The 25,405-nt window shown below is 43.2% G+C and overlaps 1 protein-coding gene across 1 annotated transcript in view; it reads left to right on the top strand.

The window, feature by feature from the left end:
• Positions 1-25,405, top strand: part of LOC147703534 (extracellular calcium-sensing receptor-like) — a 401,340-nt gene that overhangs the window by 153,008 nt on the left and 222,927 nt on the right. Inside the window, exon 2 of the mRNA XM_086929504.1 lies at positions 20,497-20,788. Within this exon, the coding sequence (XP_086785630.1) occupies positions 20,497-20,788 (292 nt within the window). The remainder of the gene's footprint in view (positions 1-20,496; positions 20,789-25,405) is intronic.

The raw sequence follows: 25,405 nt of genomic DNA on the forward strand, positions 1-25,405 counted from the left end.
ATATATATATATATATTTCACAGAAAAAACCATTGGTTTCACACCAGTTATAGTTAGCTGGAAATTTTACTGACATAAAACCATTGAAATTCCACGTTATAGTTAGTCGGACTCACTATAACTTGCTCGTGTAATGCACTGCTGATGACCTCACATATTACACCACTCATGACATGGTCAGTGACATCACTCATAATATCACTGATGACTAGGCATGGGCGTAAAATCCGTTCCGCTCGCGGATTTTGCGGATTTTCGGTAAATCCGCAATCCGCGAGATTCGCGGATTTCCCGCAAAATCCGCAAATCCGCGCGCTGCGGATTTTTTGCTTGTGTTCGCACTGCTCGCGGCCCGCGGCGCGGGCAGCAACAATCTCGCACTCGCGAAATTACAAAAATGGCGGAGGAGTGAAGGAAGGAAGTGGCCCAGTCTCCAACTTCCTGTTCCTGTCCAGCAAGTTCCTCCCATTGGGGAGGGGTGAAGGAAGTGCCCCAGTCTCCAACTTCCTGTTCCTGTTTCCTTTCCTGGCCATTTTGGATTCGATCTTGACTGGGAAGGATTACTTTTTGTGGATGCTGCTGGATATTTGGATTTGAGGCCTTTTGGATTCAAAATTTGATTTCACAAGTAAGTTGATAAGTTGATGTTGTTTGTGGTGATTTTTGTGTGTGTTAATCGACTTTTGGGGTGGTGTTGGGGGCTGGCTATGTTGGTGGTGGGCCATTTGCAATAACTTTTGGATTCGAAATTTGATTTCACAAATAAGTTGATAAGTTGATTTTCTTTGTGGTGATTTTTGTGTGTGTTTTCCGACTTTTGGGGTGGTTTTGGTGATTTAGCGGGTATTTTGCCGCGTTCGCGTCGTGAAGCAACAATCTCGCACTCGCTAAATTGCAAAAAGTGCAATTCTGCACCAGAAAACCACCAGCAGGCAGCATAAACCTTCTGAAACTTGATGGATGGCATTGGATTGTGGTGATTTGTGTTGTCTTTTTTGACTTTTTGGAGTAGGGGTTGGGGGCTGGCTATGTTGGGTGGGGCCATTTTGAAGCATGGTCCTCCTGGCCATGTGGATGGGGGTCAAGCGGCCATTTTGAAGGCAGGCAGTGAGCTTTGTGCCATAGGCCTGCACCCATTTTTCCTTGCTTTCACCCCTTGTGCCCAGGTTGAGTCAGGGTGCTGTGATGACACCGAGGGTGGCATGGGTGTGACAGCCAGAGGGTGTCATGGGTAAACCAGAGTGCCAGTGTTGACAGAGGATGGCAGTGCTTTGTTTGCCCCAATAATGTACACTGGTGAACCAGAGGGTGCTGTGATGATACAGAGGGTGACATGGGTGAGCCCGAGGGTGGCATGGGTGAACAAAGAGAGTGCCAGTGGTGACAGAGGGTGGCAGTGATGAAGAAAGGCTTGCAAACAGGCTGGGCACGTAGAAACAACAAGTTCGCAAAACTGGCGACCGGACAAGTAAGTTCGCAATTTGCGAAATTGCACAAAACCCTCGCGAACTTGCAGAAACCCGTGCGAACACCCCAAAAAATTAAATCCGCAAAATCCGCGAGGATTCGCGGATTTTGCGGATTTTCGCAATCCGCAAATCCGCAAATCCGCAAATTCGCGGATTGCAAATCCGCAAAATCCGCCCATGCCTACTGATGACACCATCCAGTGAATGTGTGTCTTTCTGAAAAATAAATATGTTTTATATATGTATATGTAAAGGTCGATGGAAGAATAAATGTTTAAATAAGTGTTTTAATGAATGTTTTAAAAAAAAGAAAATTAATGGTTAACTGGCTTATTAAGTGTATCTTAGTGAATACATATATTAGCGAGTAATGTTTAAATATTTAAATATATGTATCAGTGTTTCACTTTGTGTAGAATTGGCTGCATGGGTTGGTGAGTAGCTACATGTTTGTGTATATGGGTTATTAGATGTTTTTTTAGTATCAGTATGAGTCTCTGTATGGTTTAGTGGGGGTGTTACTTAGCACATAGATGCATCAATGACTGGCTCACTGTTTGTATGTGTTTTGAAGACAGCATATGTGCAGGACTGTATGGGTGGATGAGTGTGTATATGTGTGTGTTAGTGAGTGAATGACTGTCTCACTAGTGTCTTTATCAGTAACGACATATGTTTTAATCTAGTATATGTGAGTATTGATGTATATAAGTGAGTATATGTGAGAGTGAGAGATTGAAAGAGTTCTTGTTTAAATAAGTATGTGTTTCTATAAGTGATTATTTAAAAGAGTAAGTATGTGTAAGTTTACTTAGAAGTAAGGTGGTAGTGTGTGTATAGCTGTATATGCAAATAAATGGATGTTCAATAGTTTATTTGCATGTGTGATTATGTGGGTGAGTAACTTTTGGATGACTGTCGGTGTGTAACAGGATGTATAGGTGTATCACTACATATGATGAGTGAGTATATGTATGAGTGACTATATAGAACTGTTGGTGAATGAGTAGATGTGTATATAGATGGTGGTATTACTGAATTGGTTGTTGTAACTGGTATGGATATCTCCATTTTTTTGAAAATGTTAATTTCTATTTTCGAATATGTTTTTTAAGGGTTACATTACACTGAAAGGAGGTCTGTCACTCTGTCACAAAGATGGTGTCTTCAGTGATGTCATGAGTGATGTCACTGACCATGTCATGAGTGATGTAATATGTGACGTCATCAGCAGTGCATTACACGCGCAAGTTATAGTAAGTCCAACTAACTATAACGTGGAATTTCAATTGTTTTATGTCAGTAAAATTTCCAGCTAACTATAACTGGTGTGAAACCTATGTTTTTTTCAGTGAATTTAATAGGTTTTTTAAATGCTAATTCCTAACTATAACTGGTGTGAAACCTATGGTTTTTTCAGTGAATTTCATAGGTTTTTTAAATGCTAATTCCTAACTATATATAAGGCCCCAAACCTATGTTTTTTTCTTTGAATTTCAAAATTTGGTTAATAGCAAATGTCTATAGCTATTAAATGTAATATTTTTGAAAATGATTGAATCCTATATTTTATTTGTATTTAAAACATTTTTTTTTTACCCTGGAGCGCTCCCTGGGCGCGCCCCGGTGAGCTCCCCGGAGAGCGTAGTCATTTGAAGCGCCCCGGTGCGTGATCCGGGAAGCGTCCCGTTAGCGCCAATGTCGTGAACGAAAACATGATCGTGACGTATCGCGTAGCCGCGTCCGCGTGATACGCACGGCGTAAGCGCACCCGGAAGCACTCGAGCGAATACGCTTGCGCAACGTAAACATCCGACGCGCTTACGCAACGCGACACGGGGCGGGTAAGCGCGTCGGTCATGTGACCTGAAAATAACACTTTTAATTGGTGCAGAACAGTTTTAGTTTCATAATGATGAAATCCCTGGTCTTGTGACCTGAAAATAACACTTCTCATTGGTTCAGGCCTTTTTTTTTCCAAATGATGAAAGATCCCACCTTTTTTCCTTATTCTGACTTTGTCATTTGACTAAGGAAGACCTGATTGTACCTCTCTGTACCTTTTTGATCTATAAATTGGCTTCAGTAGCAGCAGCAGCTGGTGCATCTGTACCACCACCACCACCACAACCACCAAGAGGACCACCACAAGACTACATTGGTGGTCAACAAGAGGAGGAAGAGGAGGAGGAGGAGGAGGAGGAGGAGGAGGAGGAGGAGGAGGAGGAGGGGAGGAGAAGATGGCTTGAAGAACACAATACCCCATACCAGCCAAGACCACACATTATATGGGAGTTTTTTTCGATCCCAGAGGGGAAGAAAAAAGTAAATGCAGCCAAGGTGACTTGCCTAATCTGTGGCATGGAACTTTCTAGGGGGAACCCGAATAAAAAATATTCATTCGGAAACAACACATTGATTAGACGCAGGCGTTCACCAGTAGGTAGTTATAGTTAGGACCTATTATCCATAAGAAAACCGCAACATTCTATTTGGAATAACTTTGGCGTTGATTGATGAATCTTATTGAAATTTTCCAGACGCTTGGCAAGCTCAGTTCTGCTACTTCCCCTAAAGTATGGGGGTGGTTGGTGAAGCGGGGGCAGAGAAAAAAGGGGGGTCCCAAAACATGTTCTCGCCATGCAATTTCCCATAGAACCTTTAGCCACGGCTACAGCTCGAACGGCTGAATGGAATTACACCAAATTTGGCAGAGAGGTAGTCCTCAGTTCCGACTTGTGCCTTTGGCATATCTGATGTCAATCTGCTCAGTAGTTTCTTTGAAAATTACGGTTAAATTCAGTGACATCACTGATGACATCACCGATGACATCACTGATGACATCATCCATTTGACAATCAGATACACCTCATCATACACTACTATAATCTTTCATCACTCACTATAAAATATAGAGTACCATATTAGAATCCACTGACTAATACAAGTATCTAAAACCCCATTCAGTCATTCTTAGATGTACAAAAAAATGTATTCGATTATATATAGATTCATTCATACATGCTGTCAATGATCAATAGAACTATATTGACATTACATACCAGCACACATCCTACTTATTTATGCATTCATCCTGCTCACTTATGCAAACAATGGGTCATACTTATATTTACTGAGCTACAAACACCACTTTATTTAATGATATAGATAGTAACTCATACTTAGTGTGTTATAAAATTACTATTACAAGTATACAGTTATCTATACAGTCACTCATGCAATCACTGAGTCTTACGTATACTTATTTATATTCAACATATGTCATATAGACTGCCTTTTTATAATTCTAGTTTTTTGGACATGTACCATTAAGAGATATATTTGCACATCAGGACATCCATATACCTATTTACTCACCCAAACAAGTATTATAACATGTAGTCTTAACATCATATATCTATTGAATCAACTATTGACACATCTTTGGGAAGTCACAAACACCCCACCGAACTACATACAGATTCACTCTCCCATACAAATAACCAATAACTAATATAGACTTTCACATAGCTAGTAAGTAACTGGTGCAGCAGTTTACACAACAATTGAGAAAGTAATACAGATATTCACACAGTTTAGTCACTATCCAATATATTTAGTGGGACACTATAAATTAGTCAAGTAAATAGTCAATCACACTGCTACTAAATCGTCCTTCTAGACACTTATACATCCACTCATTCTTCAATGCAGATTGCTACATATAATACATATTTAAATATGGATCTAAACCACATTAACTGGATGATGTCATCAGTGATGTCATTTGAGATATCATCAGTGATGTCATCAGTGGTGTCACTGACCATGTCATGAATGATGTAATATGTGACATCATCACCAGTGGATTGCAAGTGCGAGAGTTACAGTTAGTGCAACTAACTATAACAGAGGAATTTCAGTGGTTTTGTATGAGTGAAATGTCCAGTTAACTATAACATTCCTAAAACCTATGTTTTTTCAGTGAATTTATATATATATATGTATGTGTATATATATATATATATATATATATATATATATATATATATATATATATATATATATATATATATATATGTATGTATGTGTATATATATATATATATATATATATTACCTACTGGCGGTCGCCAGTAGGTATATATAGTTAGGATTTTTTCTCTATGGAACTTTTGAAAATTCTATGTCTAATAACTTTGGCGTTTGTGGACGGAATCGGCTGAAATTTTCAGGAAAATGGCACATTTTGTTTCTGATCAGCCCCTGAAAATTTGGGGGGGTTTTGTCAAAGGGGGCCGAGAAAAAAGGGGGGTCTCAAAACGCGTTTTTCCCATTCATTTTTCCATAGGGCGTTTGGCCTCACTTTTAGCTCGAACGGCTGAATGGATTTGCACGAAACTTGGCAAAATTGTAGGGACTGTTAGCCCGATGTGCCTTTGCAGGGTCTCAATATATGTGCTCCAGTGGATTTTGAGAAATTAACGTTTAAAAAATTTATATATCTGTGACAGCGTCCTGGATAGCGCACCAGTTCGCATACTTTTTGCGTAACGGAGCTTTGCGAAGCGAAGCTGATTGGCTCTCCGGTGTCTGTCAACATTCTAAACAGTCCGGAGCGGCCGCCATCTTGTCTCTCGGTAGGATCGAGAGACAAGAGGAGGCCAAAACGAAGGGGGAAATGAAGGAAAGGGGGCAAGGTAGACCTCTTCTGACCCCCTAGGATTGATGAGGGGGATATTAAAGTGGCCCGCGGGGGAAAAAAAAAATTGCGATTTTTTGTCGTAGAGGCGCAAATCGGTACGTGAACCGGGCAGCTAACCGGCAGCGTAACGGGAGTCTGAGGAGAAGCTGATTGGCTGTCAACATTGTAAACAGTCTGGAGCGGCCGCCATCTTGTCTCTCGGTAGGATCGAGAGACAAGAGGTGGTGAAAAACAAAGGGGGAAATGAAGGAAAGGGGGCAAGTTAGACCCCTCCTGACCCCCTAGGATTGATGAGGGGGATATTAAAGTGGTCCGCGAGGCAAAAAATTTTTTTAAAAAATTCGATTTTTCGCTGTAGAGGCGCGTCCCGGTACGCGAACCGGGCAGCTAACTGGGCAGCTAACTGGCAGCGTAACGGGAGTCTGAGGAGAAGCTGATTGGCTGTCAACATTGTAAACAGTCCGGAGCGGCCGCCATCTTGTCTCTCGGTAGGATCGAGGGACAAGAGGTGGTGAAAAACGAAGGGGGAAATGAAGGAAATGGGGCAAGGTAGACCCCTTCTGACCCCCTAGGATTGATGAGGGGGATATTAAAGTACCCCGCGGGGCAAAAGAAAAAAAAAGAAAATTGCAATTTTTCGCGGTAGAGGCGCTTCCCTGTACGCCAACCGGGCAGCTAACCGGCAGCGTAACGGGAGTCCGACATCTTGTGTTTTTGGAGCGTCCGGTTTGCGCACCGGGTAGCGTTCCGGTAAGCGTAACAAGGGGAAAACCAAGAGAAACAGTAAAATAAAATTTAAAGGAATGGATTTGCACCAAACTTGGCAAAATTGTAGGGACTGTTTGTTTGATGTGCCTTTGCAAGGCCTCAATATATGTGCACATGTGGATTTTGTCTAATTAAGGTTAAAAAAAATATATATATCTGTAAGCGTGCTCTGGCGCGCTTACGTTACGGGTTTTGTTTGCGCTGCAGAGACGATACGTCACGTTTATGCGACTCGTCATGAGGCGTCTCACGTGGCTACGTGATACGTCACGTAATAAAGAATATATTTTACAGCTATAGATATTAGCTTTTAAAAATCCAATGAAATTCACTGAAAAAACCATAGGTTATAGACCATATATAGTTAGGAATTTGCATTTACAAAACCATGAAAATTCACTGAAAAAACCATTGGTTATAGACCATATATAGTTAGGAATTAGCATTTACAAAACCTTAATTTACTTGCACAAAACCATAGAAATTCGCATATATAGTTAGTTGCAATAACTATATATCGCGCACCCGCAATCCACTGCTGATGATGTCACATATTACATCATTTATGACATGGTCAGTGACATCACTAATGACATCACTGATGACATCTCAAATGACATCACTGATGACATCTCAAATGACATCACTGATGAAATCACTGATAACATCTCATTTGACATTACTGATCACATCACTGATGATATCATTCATGTGATAATACGATGAACCTCTTCAGACTGTAATATATTCTTAGATACAATCAGTGTAAACAGACACTCACAGACTGTCACTCATCCATGGAGTTACTCACACACCTAGTCAGTCATGCAAAGAATCAATCACACCTCCATTTCCTCAACTATACAGTTATACACACCTTACTTAATCAAACATATACTAACACATATTTACTCTCCTATACAATCACTGATACAAGTTCACAATGATCCATACAGCCACTCACACATTCACTGGCTCTTATGCACAGTTATTTATATATGTCAACTCCTACATGTACTGTGTTTTACATATGTACTTACTTTGACATGTAGCACTGAGAAATCCAATCACTCACCAATACACTCATGCAGACAGTCAACCGCCCATACAGCTGTTTCCACATGCACTTTTGAACCCATACATCTACTGAATCAACTGCTCACACATCTTTGCACAGAGTCACATACCTCCCAGCCACCCCCACACACACACTCTCCCATACAAATATTTGGGCAGCCAATCAATAACCCATATAGTTACTCATATAGCTACTGATCAACACATGCAGCAGTTTACAGAACTACAGAAATAATGATGCACAAATTAAGACAGTTTAGTCACTAACCCATGCACTCAGTGAGACACATTTAATCATTCTCTGATACAGTCAATCATGCACCTACTAAATCCTTCATCCAAACACTTATACATCCACTCATTCTTCAATATGTAAGACATATTTTAACTTTACAGAAACATACAGTCACTGGATGTTGTCATCAGTGATGTCATCAGTGATGTCATTTGAGATGTCATCAGTGATGTCATTTGAGATGTCATCAGTGATGTCATTTGAGATGTCATCAGTGATGTCATCAGTGATGTCACTGACCATGTCATGAATGATGTAATATGTGACATCATCAGCAGTGGATTGGGGGTGCGCGATATATAGTTATTGCAACTTACTATATATGCGAATTTCTATGGTTTTTTGCGAGTAAATTAAGGTTTTGTAAATGCTAATCCCTAACTATATATGGTCTATAACCAATGGTTTTTTCAGTGAATATACATATATATATATATATATATATATATATATATATATATATATATATATATATATATATATATATATATATATATATATATATATATATATATTTTTTTTTTTTTTTCCTCAGGTATATGCACTGCTTGCATTGGAGTGATTATTTTATTATTTTTATTAATGTTGGTAAAGTTGTAAATAATATATATTTTTTTGTTTTTTTATAGTTGTACATAGACTTTTATATTTTGGTTGTGTTGTATTATTTAAAGAATTTTGGAAAGTGTAATAAAAACTGTAATAAAATATTAATTAATTTGTATCCCAATGTTGTATAGACAGCAAGTATGCGGTTTGACATTTATGTTGTTATTTTTTAATTGTATCCTTATTAGCAGTTACACATCTGTAGTGATTTTTATTACTCTAACTAAATACATTTATTTCTATATTTTATAAATCTGTATAATATTTTTAAAACTATGTTATGTTATTCATTTTTTAGGAGTAAATATGTTGGTTTTAATAACCTTTTTTATCAAATCTTTTCAAAATATACATACTAACTTTAGTTAGTACTTATATCGCAGTGTTCCCTCTCGAAGCAACAGAGCTTCTTTGTTTGATGCAGACTCCCCTACTCAAGGATAATTTCAAGAGCTCAACTTCACGGACTACATGCCGACTGATGATGTCAGTCAGCCACGCCCACTAAGGGTGGTCGATTCAATAGAAATATGTTTTGAATTCAGAAGGCGAGTCTGATTGCCTCTTTGTGAAGATTCCATGATTAAGAGGCGTGCTGGCCTCGAAACGCGTCGGAAAATGTGAAAAATACATGGAGAGAGGGCAGGAGAGGCACGCACAGGGGGCCAATATTCTGGAAGCAGAAACATCACAGTGTTTCCTCTCGAAGCAACAAAGCTTCTTTGTTTGATGCAGATTTCACACGGCTCGCTCTGGCCCTGGAGAGGAGCACCATTACAGCGTTGTAGCAAGAACACCTACAAGCAGTAAAGCTGTGGTGAGGAACCATCCTTACCATGCAGTGCGATGTCTCCAGGAGATGCAAAGCCTTCGAGCCCGAATTTCCTTCCCTACTAAAGATTATTACATTGATTTTAATTACACACATTGGCAACTCACCTACTCAAGGATAATTTCAAGAGCTGACCTTCACAGACTACTATGACCAGCATGCCGACTGATGATGTCAGTCAGCCACGCCCTCTGAGGGCGGTCGATTCAATAAAAATATGTTTTGAATTCAGAAGGCGAGTCTGATTGCCTCTTTGTGAAGATTCCATGATTAAGAGGCGTGCTGGCCTCGAAACGCGTCGGAAAATGTGAATAATACATGGCGAGAGGGCAGGAGAGGCACGCACAGGGGGCCAATATTCTGGAAGCAGAAACATCGCAGTGTGCCCTCTCGAAGCATCAGAGCTTCTTTGTTTGATACAGATTTCACATGGCTGGCTCTGGCCCTGGAGAGGAGCACCAATTGCATCGTTGTAGCAAGAACACCTACAAGCAGTAAAGCTGTGGCGAGGAACCTTCCTTACCATGCAGCGCGATGTCTCCAGGAGATGCATAGCCTTCCAGCCCGGCTTTCCTTCCCTACTAAAGGTTATTACATTCACTTTCATTACACACAGAGGCAACTCACCTACTCAAGGATAATTTCAAGAACTCACCTTCACAGACTACTATGACCAGCATGCTGACTGATGATGTCAGTCAGCCACGCCCACTAAGGGCGGTCACATTCAATAAAAAAAATGTTTTGAATTCAGAAGGCGAGTCTAATTGCCCCTTCGTGAATATTCCATGATTAAGAGGCGTTCTGGCATCGAAACACATCGGAACATGTGAAAAATACATGGAGAGAGGGCAGGAGAGGCACGCACAGGGGGCCAATATGCTGGAAGCAGAAACATCGCAGTGTGCCCTCTCGAAGCAAGAGAGCTTCTTTGTTTGATGCAGATTTCGCACGGCTGGCTCTGGCCGTGGAGAGGAGCACCATTACAGCATTGTAGCAAGAACACCTACAAGCAGTAAAGCTGTGGCGAGGAACCTTCCTTACCATGCAGCGCAATGTCTCCAGGAGATGAATAGCCTTCCAGCCCGACTTTCCTTCCCTACTAAAGGTTATTACATTGACTTTCATTACACACAGAGGCAACTCACCTACTCAAGGATAATTTCAAGAACTCACCTTCACAGACTACTATGACCAGCATGCTGACTGATAATGTCAGTCAGCCACGCCCACTAAAGGTGGTCAAATTCAATAAAAAGATGTTTTGAATTCAGAAGGCGAGTCTGATTGCCTGTTTGTGAAGATTCCATGATTAAGAGGTGTGCTGGCCTCAAAACGCGTCAGAACATGTGACAAATACATGGAGAGAGAGCAGGCGAGGCACGCCCAGGGGGCCAATATGCTGGAAGCAGAAATATCGCAGTGTGCCCTCTCGATGCAACAGAGCTTCTTTGTTTGATGCAGATTTCACACGGCTGGCTCCGGCCGAGGAGAGGAGCACCATTACAGCAATGTAGCAAGAACACCTACAAGCAGTAAAGCTGTGGCGAAGAACCTTCCTTACCATGCAGCACAATGTCTCCAGGAGATGCATAGCCTTCCAGCCCGACTTTCCTTCCCTACTAAAGGTTATTAAATTGACTTTCATTACACGCATAGGCAACTAACCTACTCAAGGATAATTTCAAGAGCTCACCTTCATGGACTACTATGACCAGCATGCCGACTGATGATGTCAGTCAGCCACGCCCACTAAGGGCGGTCGATTCAATAAAAAGATGTTTTGAATTCAGAAGGCGAGTCTGATTGCCTCTTTGTGAAGATTCCATGATTAAGAGGCGTGCTGGCCTCGAAACGCGTCGTAAAATGTGAAAAATACATGGAGAGAGGGCAGGAGAGGCATGCACAGGGGGCCAATATTCTGGAAGCAGAAACCTTGCAGTGTGCCCTCTCGAAGCATCAGAGCTTATTTGTTTGATACAGATTTCACATGGCTGGGTCTGGCCCTGGAGAGGAGCACCAATTGCAGTGTTGTAGCAAGAACACCTACAAGCAGTAAAGCTGTGGCGAGGAACCTTCCTCACCATGCAGCGCGATGTCTCCAGGAGATGCATAGCCTTCCAGCCCGACTTTCCTTCCCTACTAAAGGTTATTCCATTGACTTTCATTACACACAGAGGCAACTCACCTACTCAAGGATAATTTCAAGAACTCACCTTCACGGACTACTATGACCAGCATGCCGACTGATGATGTCAGTCAGCCACGCCCACTAAGGGTGGTCGAATTCAATAAAAAGATGTTTTGAATTCAGAAGGCGAGTCTGATTGCCTTTTTGTGAAGATTCCATGATTTAGAGTCCTGCTGGCTTCGAAACGCGTCGGAACATGTGAAAAATGCATGGAGAGAGGGCAGGTGAGGCACGCACAGGGGGCAAATATGCTGGAAGCAGAAACATCGCAGTGTGCCCTCTCGAAGCATCAGAGCTTCTATGTTTGATGCAGCTTTCACACGGCTGGCTCTGGCGGTGGAGAGGGGCACCATTACTGCACCTTACAATGAATTTTCATTGCGCACTGATTATACAGCAATTCATATGGAAAAATATGATGAGTTAATATGGGTATGAAGGAAACCTGTACACACAATACATCCTTTAGGAGCAGTTATGGGTTAGAACTCTGAAATTTCATCAATCAAAATCAAAGGTTTTTTTACAATGTGAATGACTTGGATTTTTGACCCCAGCTCAGCCATTACCTGGTGAAATCTACCAAAAGTGAGGACTTCAGTGTTGTGTGACATGTGTGGTTCTCACTAGGTTTTCTTACCCAGAACTCCTTGCAAACCTCAAAGTTATAGAATTTACAGAGATCTACAAATGTCCTACAGCACAGCTTTCTTACTCATCTTTGGATAAAAATGGCAACCACTTGTGTGGGCAGGCCTAGTGTCCACAACAGGAAAAGACCCAGAATGAATCATTGATCACATTTTTTCGCCCAAAACCAACACATTTTTGCAATTCGGATAGCTGTGGATTTTTGACTCCAGCTGAGCTCTCACCCAGGGAAACTTACCAAACCCTCACATTCCAAAACCTAGGCACCTGGGGAGTCTAAGGTGGTGTGACTTACATAAATCGAAAGAGGTTTTCTTACCCAGATGCCCCTGCAAACTTCAAACTATGGATAGAAAAACCCATTTTCCTCATATTTCTTAGGGAAAGTTCCATAATCTGTGGGGAACCACAAATTTCCAACCATCCAAGGCCCTACAATTCTACTATTGAGATCAGTGACAGAGTTTGCTGCGGTATTAGGGGCTAGGCTCGTCTGCCACCCCGGAAACCAACCACCACAAGCCTTTTTTTTTTTAAACTAGGTACCCAAGTAATTCCAGTGTGATGTGCCTTTAGTAGATCCCACAAAGTTTTCTGACCCTTAATGCTTTGAAAACTTAAATGTGTGCCTACAACCATGCCTTTTGTTTATGTTTCTGTGTGATGACTCCCACTGACACTCATTTTATCAGGCTCTGTTGCAGCACTTAGGCCAATCCACACAAGTGATGTAGCACTTTTCTCGGGACAAGTGAGGAAACGCTGGGTGGTAGGATTTTGTGGATGCCTGAAGATCATGGAAGTTTCCATCACAATCAATAAAAACTTTATTACGGTTTTTGTTAACCGCATCGCTGCGGCGGTTATTTTTCCGCTGTGCGGCTTTTTCCCAAAAGCCGCGTTATGTGACGAGCTCAGCTCGTCATCCGCACACGACCACCGTGGCTGATGACGAGCTGAGCTCGTCATCAGCAGCGAAGGGGTTAAAAAACGTCAAAAGTGCAAATACAATAATACAGAAGATTCATAATTCTTTTAAAAAACAACATATCATAGCATGATACAAAGGTGCAAAGGTATAATTTCATCATTTCGTAAAACCCAGAAAAATACATAAGTAGTCCAAGTTGAACCAGCAATTTCATAATAAGATTTCATTGAGTAAAAACCATTACAAATCCTTGCATTTTCTGTATTTAACAGTTAATTAAAAAAATTCAAGAACATGGAGAATACTATCATTGTGCAAAAGTTGTAAGTACATCAAAGCCGGTCTGATCTGAGTAAAATTAAGATTTCTTAAAAGTGTCACCAGATAGCGTTTTCGGGGGTATTCATAAAAGCTACATAAAAGTATAACATGCAGCATATCCTGGGGAGACTTTCAGTCGCAGCCGCAGGGAGCTGCAACTTTACTAAAACTAGCAGTTCTTGGCCTAAAAAGCAAAAGATGAAAGAAATTCAACCTGAATCTAGTCAATAAAAAAATTTCATGAGAGGTCAGAGAGCCCATTAAATAAGGCTCAATGGATGCACATGTTTTCAGCATAACATATTTTCTGACACTCGGCTTCTGGGTCTCATGGCTTCCCTCTGCTTCTTCCTATCCATGAGGTAGGCCAGTTTTGTTGCCTCCAGGTCCCCCTTGACAATGCTACTAGGGTTTTCAAACAATTCGGAATGCCCCAATCTAGAAAAACTAGACTTCAGATATTTCATCCAAGGGATGGCCATTGCATTATCCTGAGACAAACAATCTTTCACAATTAAGTGCGTCAATGGAATATCAGGATTTAGCCAGAGTTTTACCCAACAGGTCAGGGGACATAGGGAAAAAATATCGCTTATATATTGTGTCCCCAATTCTTCATGGACTGCTAGATTGGACGTGCCCGAGGAGACACACAGGAGGCGCTTCATGAAAGAATTTTACACAATCTGGAGCTGCTCTCCTGCGACATACCCCTCATATTTTCCTGCCATATACAGCCGTGGCTACTGATTTGGCATTATATAATTGCAGCATGGCGCCAGTTGGTTTTTTCCCCAATTTGGATACAAAATTAAAAATAGATTCGTTCACCCTGATCAGTTCTCCTTTCTTTTTAAGAAGATGCGGGCCCCAATTTAATTTGGTGTCAAAAAGAACCCCGAGATAGGAGAACGTCTTTGATGTGGGGATTACTGCTTCATCTACTTTGAATAAAAAGTTCCTTCTGGGTTGTTGACCTACTTCCATGACAAATGAGTTGGAATTATTAATCATTAAGTCTCTATCTGTCATGAAGGACTTAAAAGCATTTAAAAGAGCTTGGAGGCCCCTTTCAGTCCTTGATATGTGTTCTGCATCATCTGCATATAATAGGACTGGAATACTCTGGCGACCGACTCTAGGACAGTCAGCTGACACCTCCTGTAAAACGCCATCCAGGTCATTAATGTAGAAGTTAAAAAGAAAAGGAGCCAAAATACATCCTTGTCGTACTCCTTTTCTAATATTAAAAATATTTGTCACGCTGAGATCTTGAGAGAATCTAACATTAGCTCTAGTATTGCTATGAAGGTCTATAAGGAAGTCAACAATACCACTATCCATCCCCTTTGCCCTCATGGACTGCCCAGCTTACGCCTGTTCACATAGTCAAAAGCTGAAAACAGATCCATGAAGGCGAGGTGGATGGTACCCTTATGAGCTACTGTATATTTACTTAAGATTAAGAAAAGGTTAAGGCATTGGGTTGTTGTTGAGCGAACACTGCAGAATCCATACTGGGAGATGAACATGATGTTATTTTCCTCCACCCAGGCTGAGAGTCTTTGCAGTAGTATCCTTCCTATTATTTTCACAGTGGAATCGATAAGTGAAATAGGTCTATTGCAATGTGGGCTACTTTTGTCCCCTTTTTTAAAGACAGGGACAATTGTGGAGACACCCCAAGATTGGGGGCATCCACTTTGCACTGCAGCATTAAAAACAGACTCCAAAATAGGAGCCCAAAAAGAGGGCTCAGACTTAAATAAGTCCGGAGGAATCCTATCTGGTCCGGGTGCTTTCCCGGCTGTTAATCCCATGATACCCTCAAGGATTTCACCCCTGTCAATTCTAATTATATTTCCATTATTAGCAGGTGCCGGACTAGCCGTTTCTTCCATAGGACAATCGTACAATTGCTCGAAATGTACTTCGCAATCCTCCTTGGGTATATGGCATTCAAGACCGTCACAGGTCTCCTGGACAAGAAAAGGCTTTTTCACTGCGCCCCAAAATTTGGAGCTGTTCTTAAGAGTTTTAGGGTCCAGTAACTCGTTCCAAGCTTCTATCCTTAGGGATTCTTTACGTTTGGCTAGTGTTGATTTATATTCCTTCCAACACAATTGTACATTCGCCTGTTCTCTGGGTTTAGCTGCTAAAGCCACCCTAAGATTGCTGGCTGCTTTAGAGCAATCATGATTAAACCACTTTGGACCCTTAATATCTTGATTTTTGGCTGAGGCAGACAGCAACTTCTTAACCTTATCCGAGAGTGACTGGAATGCCCCAAGCACCTTCATATGCTGTATGCCTCCTTGGGTGCAAGTAATAATTTTGTCTGCACACATTACTTTAATATCTTTGTACAGCAGGTCAGGGGTAATCTTAGACCATTTTAGTCTGCGCCTACCATCAATTGTATTTAATCTTCCCTTACTGGGGTTCGGCCCTACCTTAACTATCCATGGTCCAAGCAGTCGCAAAGTAAAAGGATTGTGATCGCTAAATTCACTCTCCTCGATTAAAAAGGAATCTACAAAAGTCTGCATAGATAATGAAATTAACACATAATCAATAAATGTTCCTTTCCCATGACCCTTAAAAGTAGGTGTCTCAAATCTTTTGGAGGGATCCATCAAAGCTATGGTTGGTGTCATATCCAAATCATTCAGCATATCATTAAAAATCTCCCCCTCAATCGAATGTTCAAAATGTAAGCCATGAGAACGTGAGCAATTTAGATCTAGGATACATTTAAATAGGGGGTCACCACAAGGGTGTACATTAAAGTCACCCATAACCATAAGATTATGCAGGCTATGATTCATTGGCATGCTAATAAAAACATTCAAAGCAGATACATGACTAGAGTCTGAGCATGAATTAACTGAATTGTAAACATTTACCAGACAAGCTAAACAGTTTTCTCCATTTAAAGTTAAACTAAGAATGCCAGGATTGGCAGATGGTACTCTACGCACTTTACAAGTTAGTGGTACAGAGATATATATGACCAGCCCCCCCTATGGTCTCCCCCTAATGGTGGAGAAGTGTGGCTCAGGGGTTAGAGGCGGCAGACCCGGAAGCTGAGATCGGTCCTGGACCAGGGTTCAATTCCCCGCCTCGGCGGGTCTCGGGCTCAAAAATTCCACGGACTCAATAATTCTCGCTCCGGTGCCTTCTCGACTCATGGGTTCACACTCTGCGACTCTGGGCAATAGCTTGCTTAATCTCCACAACGGCCCCTCGCAGCGGGATGCCTGACTTTCACCTTGTGGATACCTGCTGGGGCTATCACACAGGGGAATATCAGGACGGGTTCCCTAAGCAAGCGCCGGGACACCCACTGCGGGTAGCTGTGCGCTATATAAGCTCAACTACATTTTCATTTACATTTACATTTACATTTGGTTGCAGTGGCTGGGACAAAATATGCCTTATACCCTTCTAAAAAATGGTTACATTCAACATACCATGTTTCCTGTAAACAGATTATCAGGTACTGCCTAATATAAATAATCCAATTACAATCCTGCATCTTGGCAGCTGAGCCGGCAATATTCCAGATAATGACATTATTAGAACTCCTCTTGCCCAGGCTAACTTCTTTGACTCCCAGGGCATTCGGTCTCCCCCTTCCCTGATCTTCAGTTGCCTTAAGTCAATCACAGGCCTCTAGGCCTGATAGAATTTCAAATCTGTTTTGGATTGGGATTTCGAACCCATTCATACCTTGGTTGCTAAAATTGTTAGGTTGTATCCTAGGAGGTGGATGGCTGGTGAGGAATCTTGCCCTTAAATTGTCTCTTGTACGCCAGTTGCCTCCCTTAGTATGTCAGTTGCCTTCCTTTCCATCACAAAAATGTAAGAAAAATGTGTGATTTTAAGCAGAGGTTTGGGTTGGCGGGGCATTGTGGGTACAAACACATTGTAGAATCCACTCTAGGCACACTACCTTCGAATCCCCTGGGTGTCTAATTTTAAAAAAATGCATGTTGTTGAGTGGTACAAAATTTGTGAATCCCTGCATATTCCAGAACTTTCCCTCTCAGAAATGTGAGAAAAATGTGTTTTATAAGCCAAGGGTTAAGTGTGCAAGGAATTCTGGGTAAAAAACCTAGTGAGATCCACGCAAGACACACCACCCTACACTCCAGTGGCTGTCTAGTTTTTGGAAATGTCTGTGTTTTGTAGGTTTCTCTCGGTGGCATCCAGTCCTGCGTCCAACAGCTACCTGCATTACAAAAACATCACTGGCTTTGAGGACGAAAAACTAATTGTCCATGTTGTATTTTGTTGCCTTTCTAATTTCAGGCATAAGTCCCACTCACCGAAGTGGGGTACCATTTTTATCCAAAGATGTGTGAGAACGCTAAGTGGTTGAAGATCTCCACTAATTCCAGAACTTTCCCGCACAGTAATGTATGGAAAATGCAGGATTTTAGTAATTTGGACAATGTTTGAAGTTTGATAGGCATTGAGGAGAAGTCAGTGGGATCAATGCAAGTTACACCACCCTAGACAACTTTGGGTGTTCAGTTCTCAAAAATGTGAGGGGTTGTTATTGTTCCTTTGGAGTCCATCCGCTCCTGATATACAAACTTACATCAGTAGTGCTAAGTTAAAGGAGCAACTACTAATATTAGTATCAGAAGATTAAACCCATGACTACTGAAGGTGAACCGTGAACCATATCAAGACATCAATCACTTTAATGGTCATTCACATCAACATACCACTGCCACTTAAGAGCCCATCACATTAATACAGAGCACAACTGAATCCCTAATCACATACCCCTTACACAATCATCAACCAGCTTGCATTCAAACACATCACAAACAAACCTCTATATACACATACGGTCAGGCATGTTGTGGGCAGGTGCCTGGCAAGCTTCACAACATCACAAATGAAAATAATCTAGATTAAATTTTTTACTACCTGTCAAGTACCTGCCTCCCTCGAAGTCCTTACTAAATGCATGCTAAGTGAAACTTTAGTAGCGCCTCCTATGACAGCTACATGACGCTCAGGAAGACATGCCTTTCCTGCAACTTTAGTGCACTCACTGTGCTAAATCCAACTTCTTCCAGTTTGTGGATGTAAGTTGGGGGGTGTCTGAGGATCCTTCTGGACGTGGCCTACATTCATCGAACTCTAAGAGCAAATCTACCTTTGAAACTAATGTAAGCATGCTGGTGTCCCATCCGCCGGTATGTGCAGTGCTGTGACTTTCATACACTTGTTGAATAGCTAAGAGAACATCAAGAACGTTCTGACCGATGGGGAATATGGCAAGCGGCCACAAATATAATCCGCGTGTTTAGTGTTGGGTGCAGCAATCTGTACTTTTGAATATCTGTCTTCGAACGATGCAATATACCTATGAAAGAATACCTGAGCTAAGGTTTTCCTACCTGTCATATCTGTCTCCTTTGAAGTCCTGACCATTACCGTATATTTGCAAAATGAAACTTTTCTCATCGAGCGATCCCTCATTGGTTGCGATGCGTCGATTCCGAAGATGAAGCATCGAAGCCGAGAGTTGTTGGTTCCGATGGGATGTGCTGGGTTTCTCTGCACAATCGAGATGTGTCAAGCTCGCCACACTGCTGAGGTGGCGATGTGCAGGTCCAATGGATCAGGTTCTTAAGGCTCCAGGCTATCAGTACAAGGTAATCAGCCCTTTGTGTGGAGACAGGGCACTACCTTTTCAGGTGTCAGTGTCAGCCCCCTCCCTCTCTTCCTGCCCAGGAAGAGCCATCAGTATGCAGATGTGTACTCAGGCACATCTAAGCTTCCTGCGTTTGTGGCTGTCTAGAGGGAATGCAGAAAATCTAGCTGTCACCCACCCCAGACATGTATTGGAGATAGGCTGCAGGTACACAGTGCTGTAAGAGCAGAAAAAATTGGCTTACCTAAGTGGAGAGCACCTTCTCATGACTTAATTGTCCCGGCCTTTGACCCAGCAGAGAGTTGCTGTGCAACCTGTTTGTGGAAAAAGAGCCTTCCTGGTGAAAGGATTGCCTGCCTAGCATGTGGGTGAAACAACTGAGGAAGGCCCCCCCAGGTGATGACATTTTCTTGCCCTGAAAGCACCCCAGCTCTTCCCCACTTCTGTTCTGTCTGCTTGTACAACCGCTTTTCGAATTAAGTAATGGAAAGCTGTGCTTGTTTTTCAATTTTATGTGAGTGTGGCTCAGAGAATGCAGGATTCCCATCTCTGCCTTCACTCTGACTTCATGGTAGAGAAGAACTCTTCAAACATCTGTGTACCTCTTGTCCAACTGCTGTAAAGGAACACTATCGTAACCCACTTACAATTGACCATACTGCTGTCCATAATTTGAATTTGTATTAGTGATTCTGCAGCCTTCAGTTTCATTTCCCAAGTCCTAATGATGCTCATAATATTGCTTCTAAATATGATTTGCCTTCCAAATGCTTTACTAAGCCAGTTGTCCAGAAGCTGCTGGATGACCCCAGGCGGACACAGCTAACGCATTCCTTGACCTTGACAGCCCATTTTGAGATGGTGTTCCCTAAAGTTTCTGACATTTTGAATTACTATTTTCATCTTGCCTTTGACTTGACATTAATAATGTCCCCTATGTTTTAATAATACTTTTTTTCTACTTCATTAGAATGAATACAGAGCATTATCAATCTGTGCTCGGCATGGTTTTCGCAACGAATGAAATCAACCAGAATCCCAATATTCTTCCTCAAATCAACCTGGGATTTCGGATTCTTGACTCTTGCTACTCTGAAGCAATCGCCATTGAGGGTATGTTCTGGATGCTGTCGGGTCACCAGAAGGCCATCCCAAACTACTGCTGTGCAGCAAAGTCCAAGGCGGCTATTATCATAGGTGATTATTCATCACCTACAACCCTCCCTTTGGCAAGAATCCTTGGTGTCAGCAGGTATCCTCAGGTATGGAGGGATGGAAATTTTGTAAGATGTTCAAAGGCATGTAAAGTACAATTATTTTTCAGGGTGGCAGACACACACACATGCACACCCATGCACACACACATACACACACACTTGTACTTGAATCTTTCCACGAATGCAGTACTGTTACTGCAAGTACAACTGGAAGATGGTAAAGCTGCCAGAAATAGCACCCCATTTGCAGCACTATTTAGATACACTGGTTCACCACTTTTTCATTACTATGAATAACTTATGGAAAGAGTAAACTCCAAGGATGTCAGGGACATGAGAGTTGGGAAACGCCCTGCTTCTGTAGAGTGAAATCTACAAGGGTGGATGAGCCCGTAGGGGCTAACTCACATAAGGCGGGCAAGGGAAGGCCTATTTAAAGCATGTGTCTCTTGGGGTGATTTATTAGGTTGCTGGGTATCACGGTCATATACAATGTCTTTGGCTGTAGTAAATGCTTGCTTTTTACTAAAACCTTGTATAATAGAATGCATTTTTGGGAAACAGTATGTGTCGATCTTTGTATAGGAGGCAATCTATATTCACTTACTGTGAGGAAATACTCTTTGTTTTACTTTATTCCTGCAAGTTGTGTGCATTTAACAGACATATTTGCTGATGTTTCCTATTCACGTCACAACATACTACCTGGTGCACAATATTGACTCGGTTACTTCATTACTCTGAGTTATAGTCGTCCTTGTCACAGTCACCCCGGAGCACTCCGTGTTCCAGGCACAGCATTCACCCATATAAAAAATTCCCCACCCAATATGGCGGCTGACAGGAAGTACCTGTCACCTGACCTATAAGGGTGGGGCAATCGTAGAACACATCCTGCAATATCTAAAGCAGAGAAACAACCAAAAAGAAAGCAAAAAGTTGTGTCTATCCCCCCACAAACAAGGGCAGTAGCGAAGGATCATTACTGTGACGAGGAAGACTATGACTCAGAGTAATGAAGATTACTGGTATGTACCCGAGTCATTACCTTCCTCCTCTGTCTTCCTCATCACAGTCACCCCAGAGCGTATACCCAAGTACCAGAAGAACAAAAGAAATGGACACCAAAGGATGACAAAGAATTTATTAGCAGACAAGTATAACCAGTGAACAGCCGCAAGGACAGCGGAAAGAAAATCCCCAGGAAAAAAACACCCCATCTGCAACTTATAATGGGAGATGAAGGTATGCGGGGAGGACCAAGTCGGCGCTACACAAAGAACCTTCAAGGGGGTGCCCTCAAAATAAGCCCAAGAGGAAGCCACACCCCGGGTGGTACGATCATGAACGACCAGGGGAAGAGGACCCCCAAATGAAGATAGGCGAATGAGATAGCAGACCAAACCCAACGGTAGAGAGTAGCCGTAGTAGGCTGATGACCTTGCCGGGCAACCCCAAAGGTGACAAACAAAATATCCACCTTGAGAAGAGAGGCGGTACGTTCAAGGTCGATAACCAGGGCCTTTCTCAAATCCAGGAAATGAAGCTGGATCTTCTCCTCATTAGAGGGGGCAGAAGAAAGGCCAGAAGGACAATATCCTGGGACAAATGGAAAGGAGAGGACATCTTGAGAAGAAAGGCTGGGTCAGGGCATAGGACCGCCTTGTCAGGAAAAAAACGCAAAAAGGGAGGATGGCAAAGCAAAGCGCTAAGCTCCCCCAAATGCCGCCCAGAGGCAATAGCCACCAGAAAACACACCTTTAGGGTGAGAAACTCCAGAGACACAGAAGGCAGGGGCTCAAAGGGGGAACGCTGCAAGGCATGAAGGACCAAAGGAAGATCCCAGGAGGGAACAGAAGAAGCAACAACAGGCTGTCGAAGAAAAAAACTGTGAAGAAAGGCGAGAAGCCAAGGATTCAAAAGCGAAGAGAGAGGCAACCCGGATAGTCTTAACAGCGGACCACTGGCTGCGGAGAGTCGAAACCGACAGTCCATCAAAAACCCCTCCGGAGGAACTCAAGCACTGAACCCCTCTCCCAGGTATCAGGGAGAAACCCCTGTATGGAACTCCAAGCAGAGAAATTCCTACTGTGATGTTCGTAGACCTTAAGGGTACTGCGCTTCAGAGAATTCTGAATGGACAAAGACACAGCAGAGGAACAACCCAAAGACACTAGTCTTTGCCTTTCAACTACCAAAACCCGAATGCCAACTGGCTGAGAGCCCAACGAGACAGGAGAGGAAAGCGGAGTTGAGAAGGGGACCGCAGGAACCTCCACGGGGGAGCAAGCACCAAACGAAGTAGGAGGGTATACCTAGGCTGGTGAGGCCAAAAGGGGACCACCAACAACACCATCACCCCCTCCATCCTGATCTTCGCCAAAACCCTGCTGGGAAAAGGAGGAAAGGCATAGAGAAGACCCTAAGGCCACAGGACACTTAAAGCTTCCACCCCCATGCCTTCCTGCAAGGAAGAAGGGTGTAAACCTCAGTAGAAGAGCATCTAGAGGGGAGGCAAAGAGACCCAACCAAGGCCTCCCGAACCGCTCTGACATCTCCAGAAAGACAGGGACAGAGAAACCAAAGTAGGAAGAAGGCGCCTCAGCTGATACGCACGCCCATTCTCCCTGCCCAGCAGATAGATAGCCGTCAGACCCAGCAGGTTAGATTATGCCCAAGACACAATCTGATCCGCCAGGAGAGCCTGAAGAGGAGAGCAAGTGCCCCCAAATGATTCAAGTAGGCACGGGCCACCTGATTGTCCATCCGGACCTGAACCCACGTGTCCTTCAGATGACAGGCAAAGCGCAGGAGCGCCATGAATACAGCAGCCAGTTCCTTCCAATTCAAAGTCATCAAGCTTTCCGCGGGGGACCAAGGACCCTGAGCAGAAAGAACCCCATTGGTGGCACCCCAATCCCAAGGGCTGGCCTTGGTAGTCAGGGAACAGCACTTTTGCCAGGTTGGCTGGAACCAGCACCAATGCTGCTGGAGAGAAATGGCAGGAGTAACTGGAACAGAGGCCTCGTATTCCTGGGACCCTGGATTCCAGTGAGACAGAAGGTGATACACCAAATGGAAGAGCTGTCTGCAAGCCCAGGGAATCAGAGAAAGGGAAGCAGCCATGTCCCCCTAAACCCGCAACCAGTCCCTTGCGGAGGCAGATGAGGCAGACAGGAGGGACTCCAGACAAGAGAAGAGCCGGAGCTGGCAAGCCAGAGGAAGAAACACCATCCCCAACCGGCTATTGAAGTGAGCGGAGATGAACTGGAGTTCCTGGGAAGGGATGAGGTGGGACTTGCTGAAATTTATAAGGAACCCATGGGACTCCAGACAACTTCGTACCAACGCCACATCCTCCTGGGCTTTATGGAAAGACAAGGAAGAAATTAACCAGTCATCAAGGTAGGGAAACAAAAGTAATCCCCGAACATGCAAAAGAACCACCAGGAGAGGCAGGACCTTACTAAATACCTCAGGGGCGGAGGCCTAGCCTAAAGGGAGGACACAAAACTGAAGGTGTTGTCCCAGGCCAAAGAACCGTAATTACTTCTGGTAGAGAGGATGCACAGAAATATGGAAATAAGCATCCAAAAGGTCCAAGGATGACAGAAAGGCACCAGGGTAAACAAGGGGCAGAATCTTTTGCAAACTCACCATTTTGAACCTCTGGTAAGGCATATAGAAGTTCACGGTCTTGAGATCCAGGACAGAGCAGAAACCCCCAACGCCTTCTGCACCGGGAACAACAGAAAGTAGCAACCCTGCCCCAACTCGGTCCCTGGAACAGGAACGATGGCACCCTACTGGAGAAGATTCAAGATCCCCTGCTTCAACCCCAATAGCTTTGTGGGATTCTGAGAAGTGGGGCTGGGGACAAAAAGATCTGGCGGACGAGAAGAGAAGACGATAGAATAACCTTCGACCACCATGCGAAGGACCCAGGGATAGATGAAGCCGCAAGCCCATGCGGAAGAAAACTGTCCAATCCGGCCGCCCACCTTGAGATAGTCAGGACTTGGGAGAGGCATCGGTAAGGGCAGCACCTGCTGGCTGTTGCTGGGATTTTATAGAGAAGGGATTGCCATAGCCATGACCCCTCTCCCGAAAGAGCTGGGAGGGACCCTTACCAGCTGAGGGGGGATTCCCAAAGGCACGCCTATAACCAAATCCCCAACCTCTCAGAGCAGGATGCAGAGGCGCCAGGAGCTTACGATCCTCCACCGACTTCTCCAGAAGTTCTTCAAGTTGAGGTCCAAACAACTTAGCATCCTCGACAGGCAAGCTGGACAGGAGGGATTTCTGGGAGCCCTCCACTTTCCAAGACCTAATCCAGATGTTACAACAAGCAGAAACAATGGAACCAGAAATGGCTGCAGTGGCTGACAGAGAGTCAAAAGTAATGTCCGACAAAAAGCGAACCTGCAGTTCCATAAGGGACAGTCTGGAAATAATGTCCTCCCCTTGTTGGAGAACCTCAAACAAGGCCTGAAAATAATGCAGAAGAGATTGGACCACATAAGAGGCATAAACACCTACCCTGATGGAAAAATTTGCAGCGGAGTAAGCCCTTTTTGCAGCACTGTCCACTCCCTTATCCACAGGATCGCTAGGAGAGGCATCCTCCAAGACAATGGAGCCACTGGAGGCCAGACCCACCAT

This window comes from Lissotriton vulgaris, chromosome 7 (assembly GCF_964263255.1).
Source record: "Lissotriton vulgaris chromosome 7, aLisVul1.2, whole genome shotgun sequence".
Lineage (NCBI taxonomy): Eukaryota > Metazoa > Chordata > Amphibia > Caudata > Salamandridae > Lissotriton > Lissotriton vulgaris.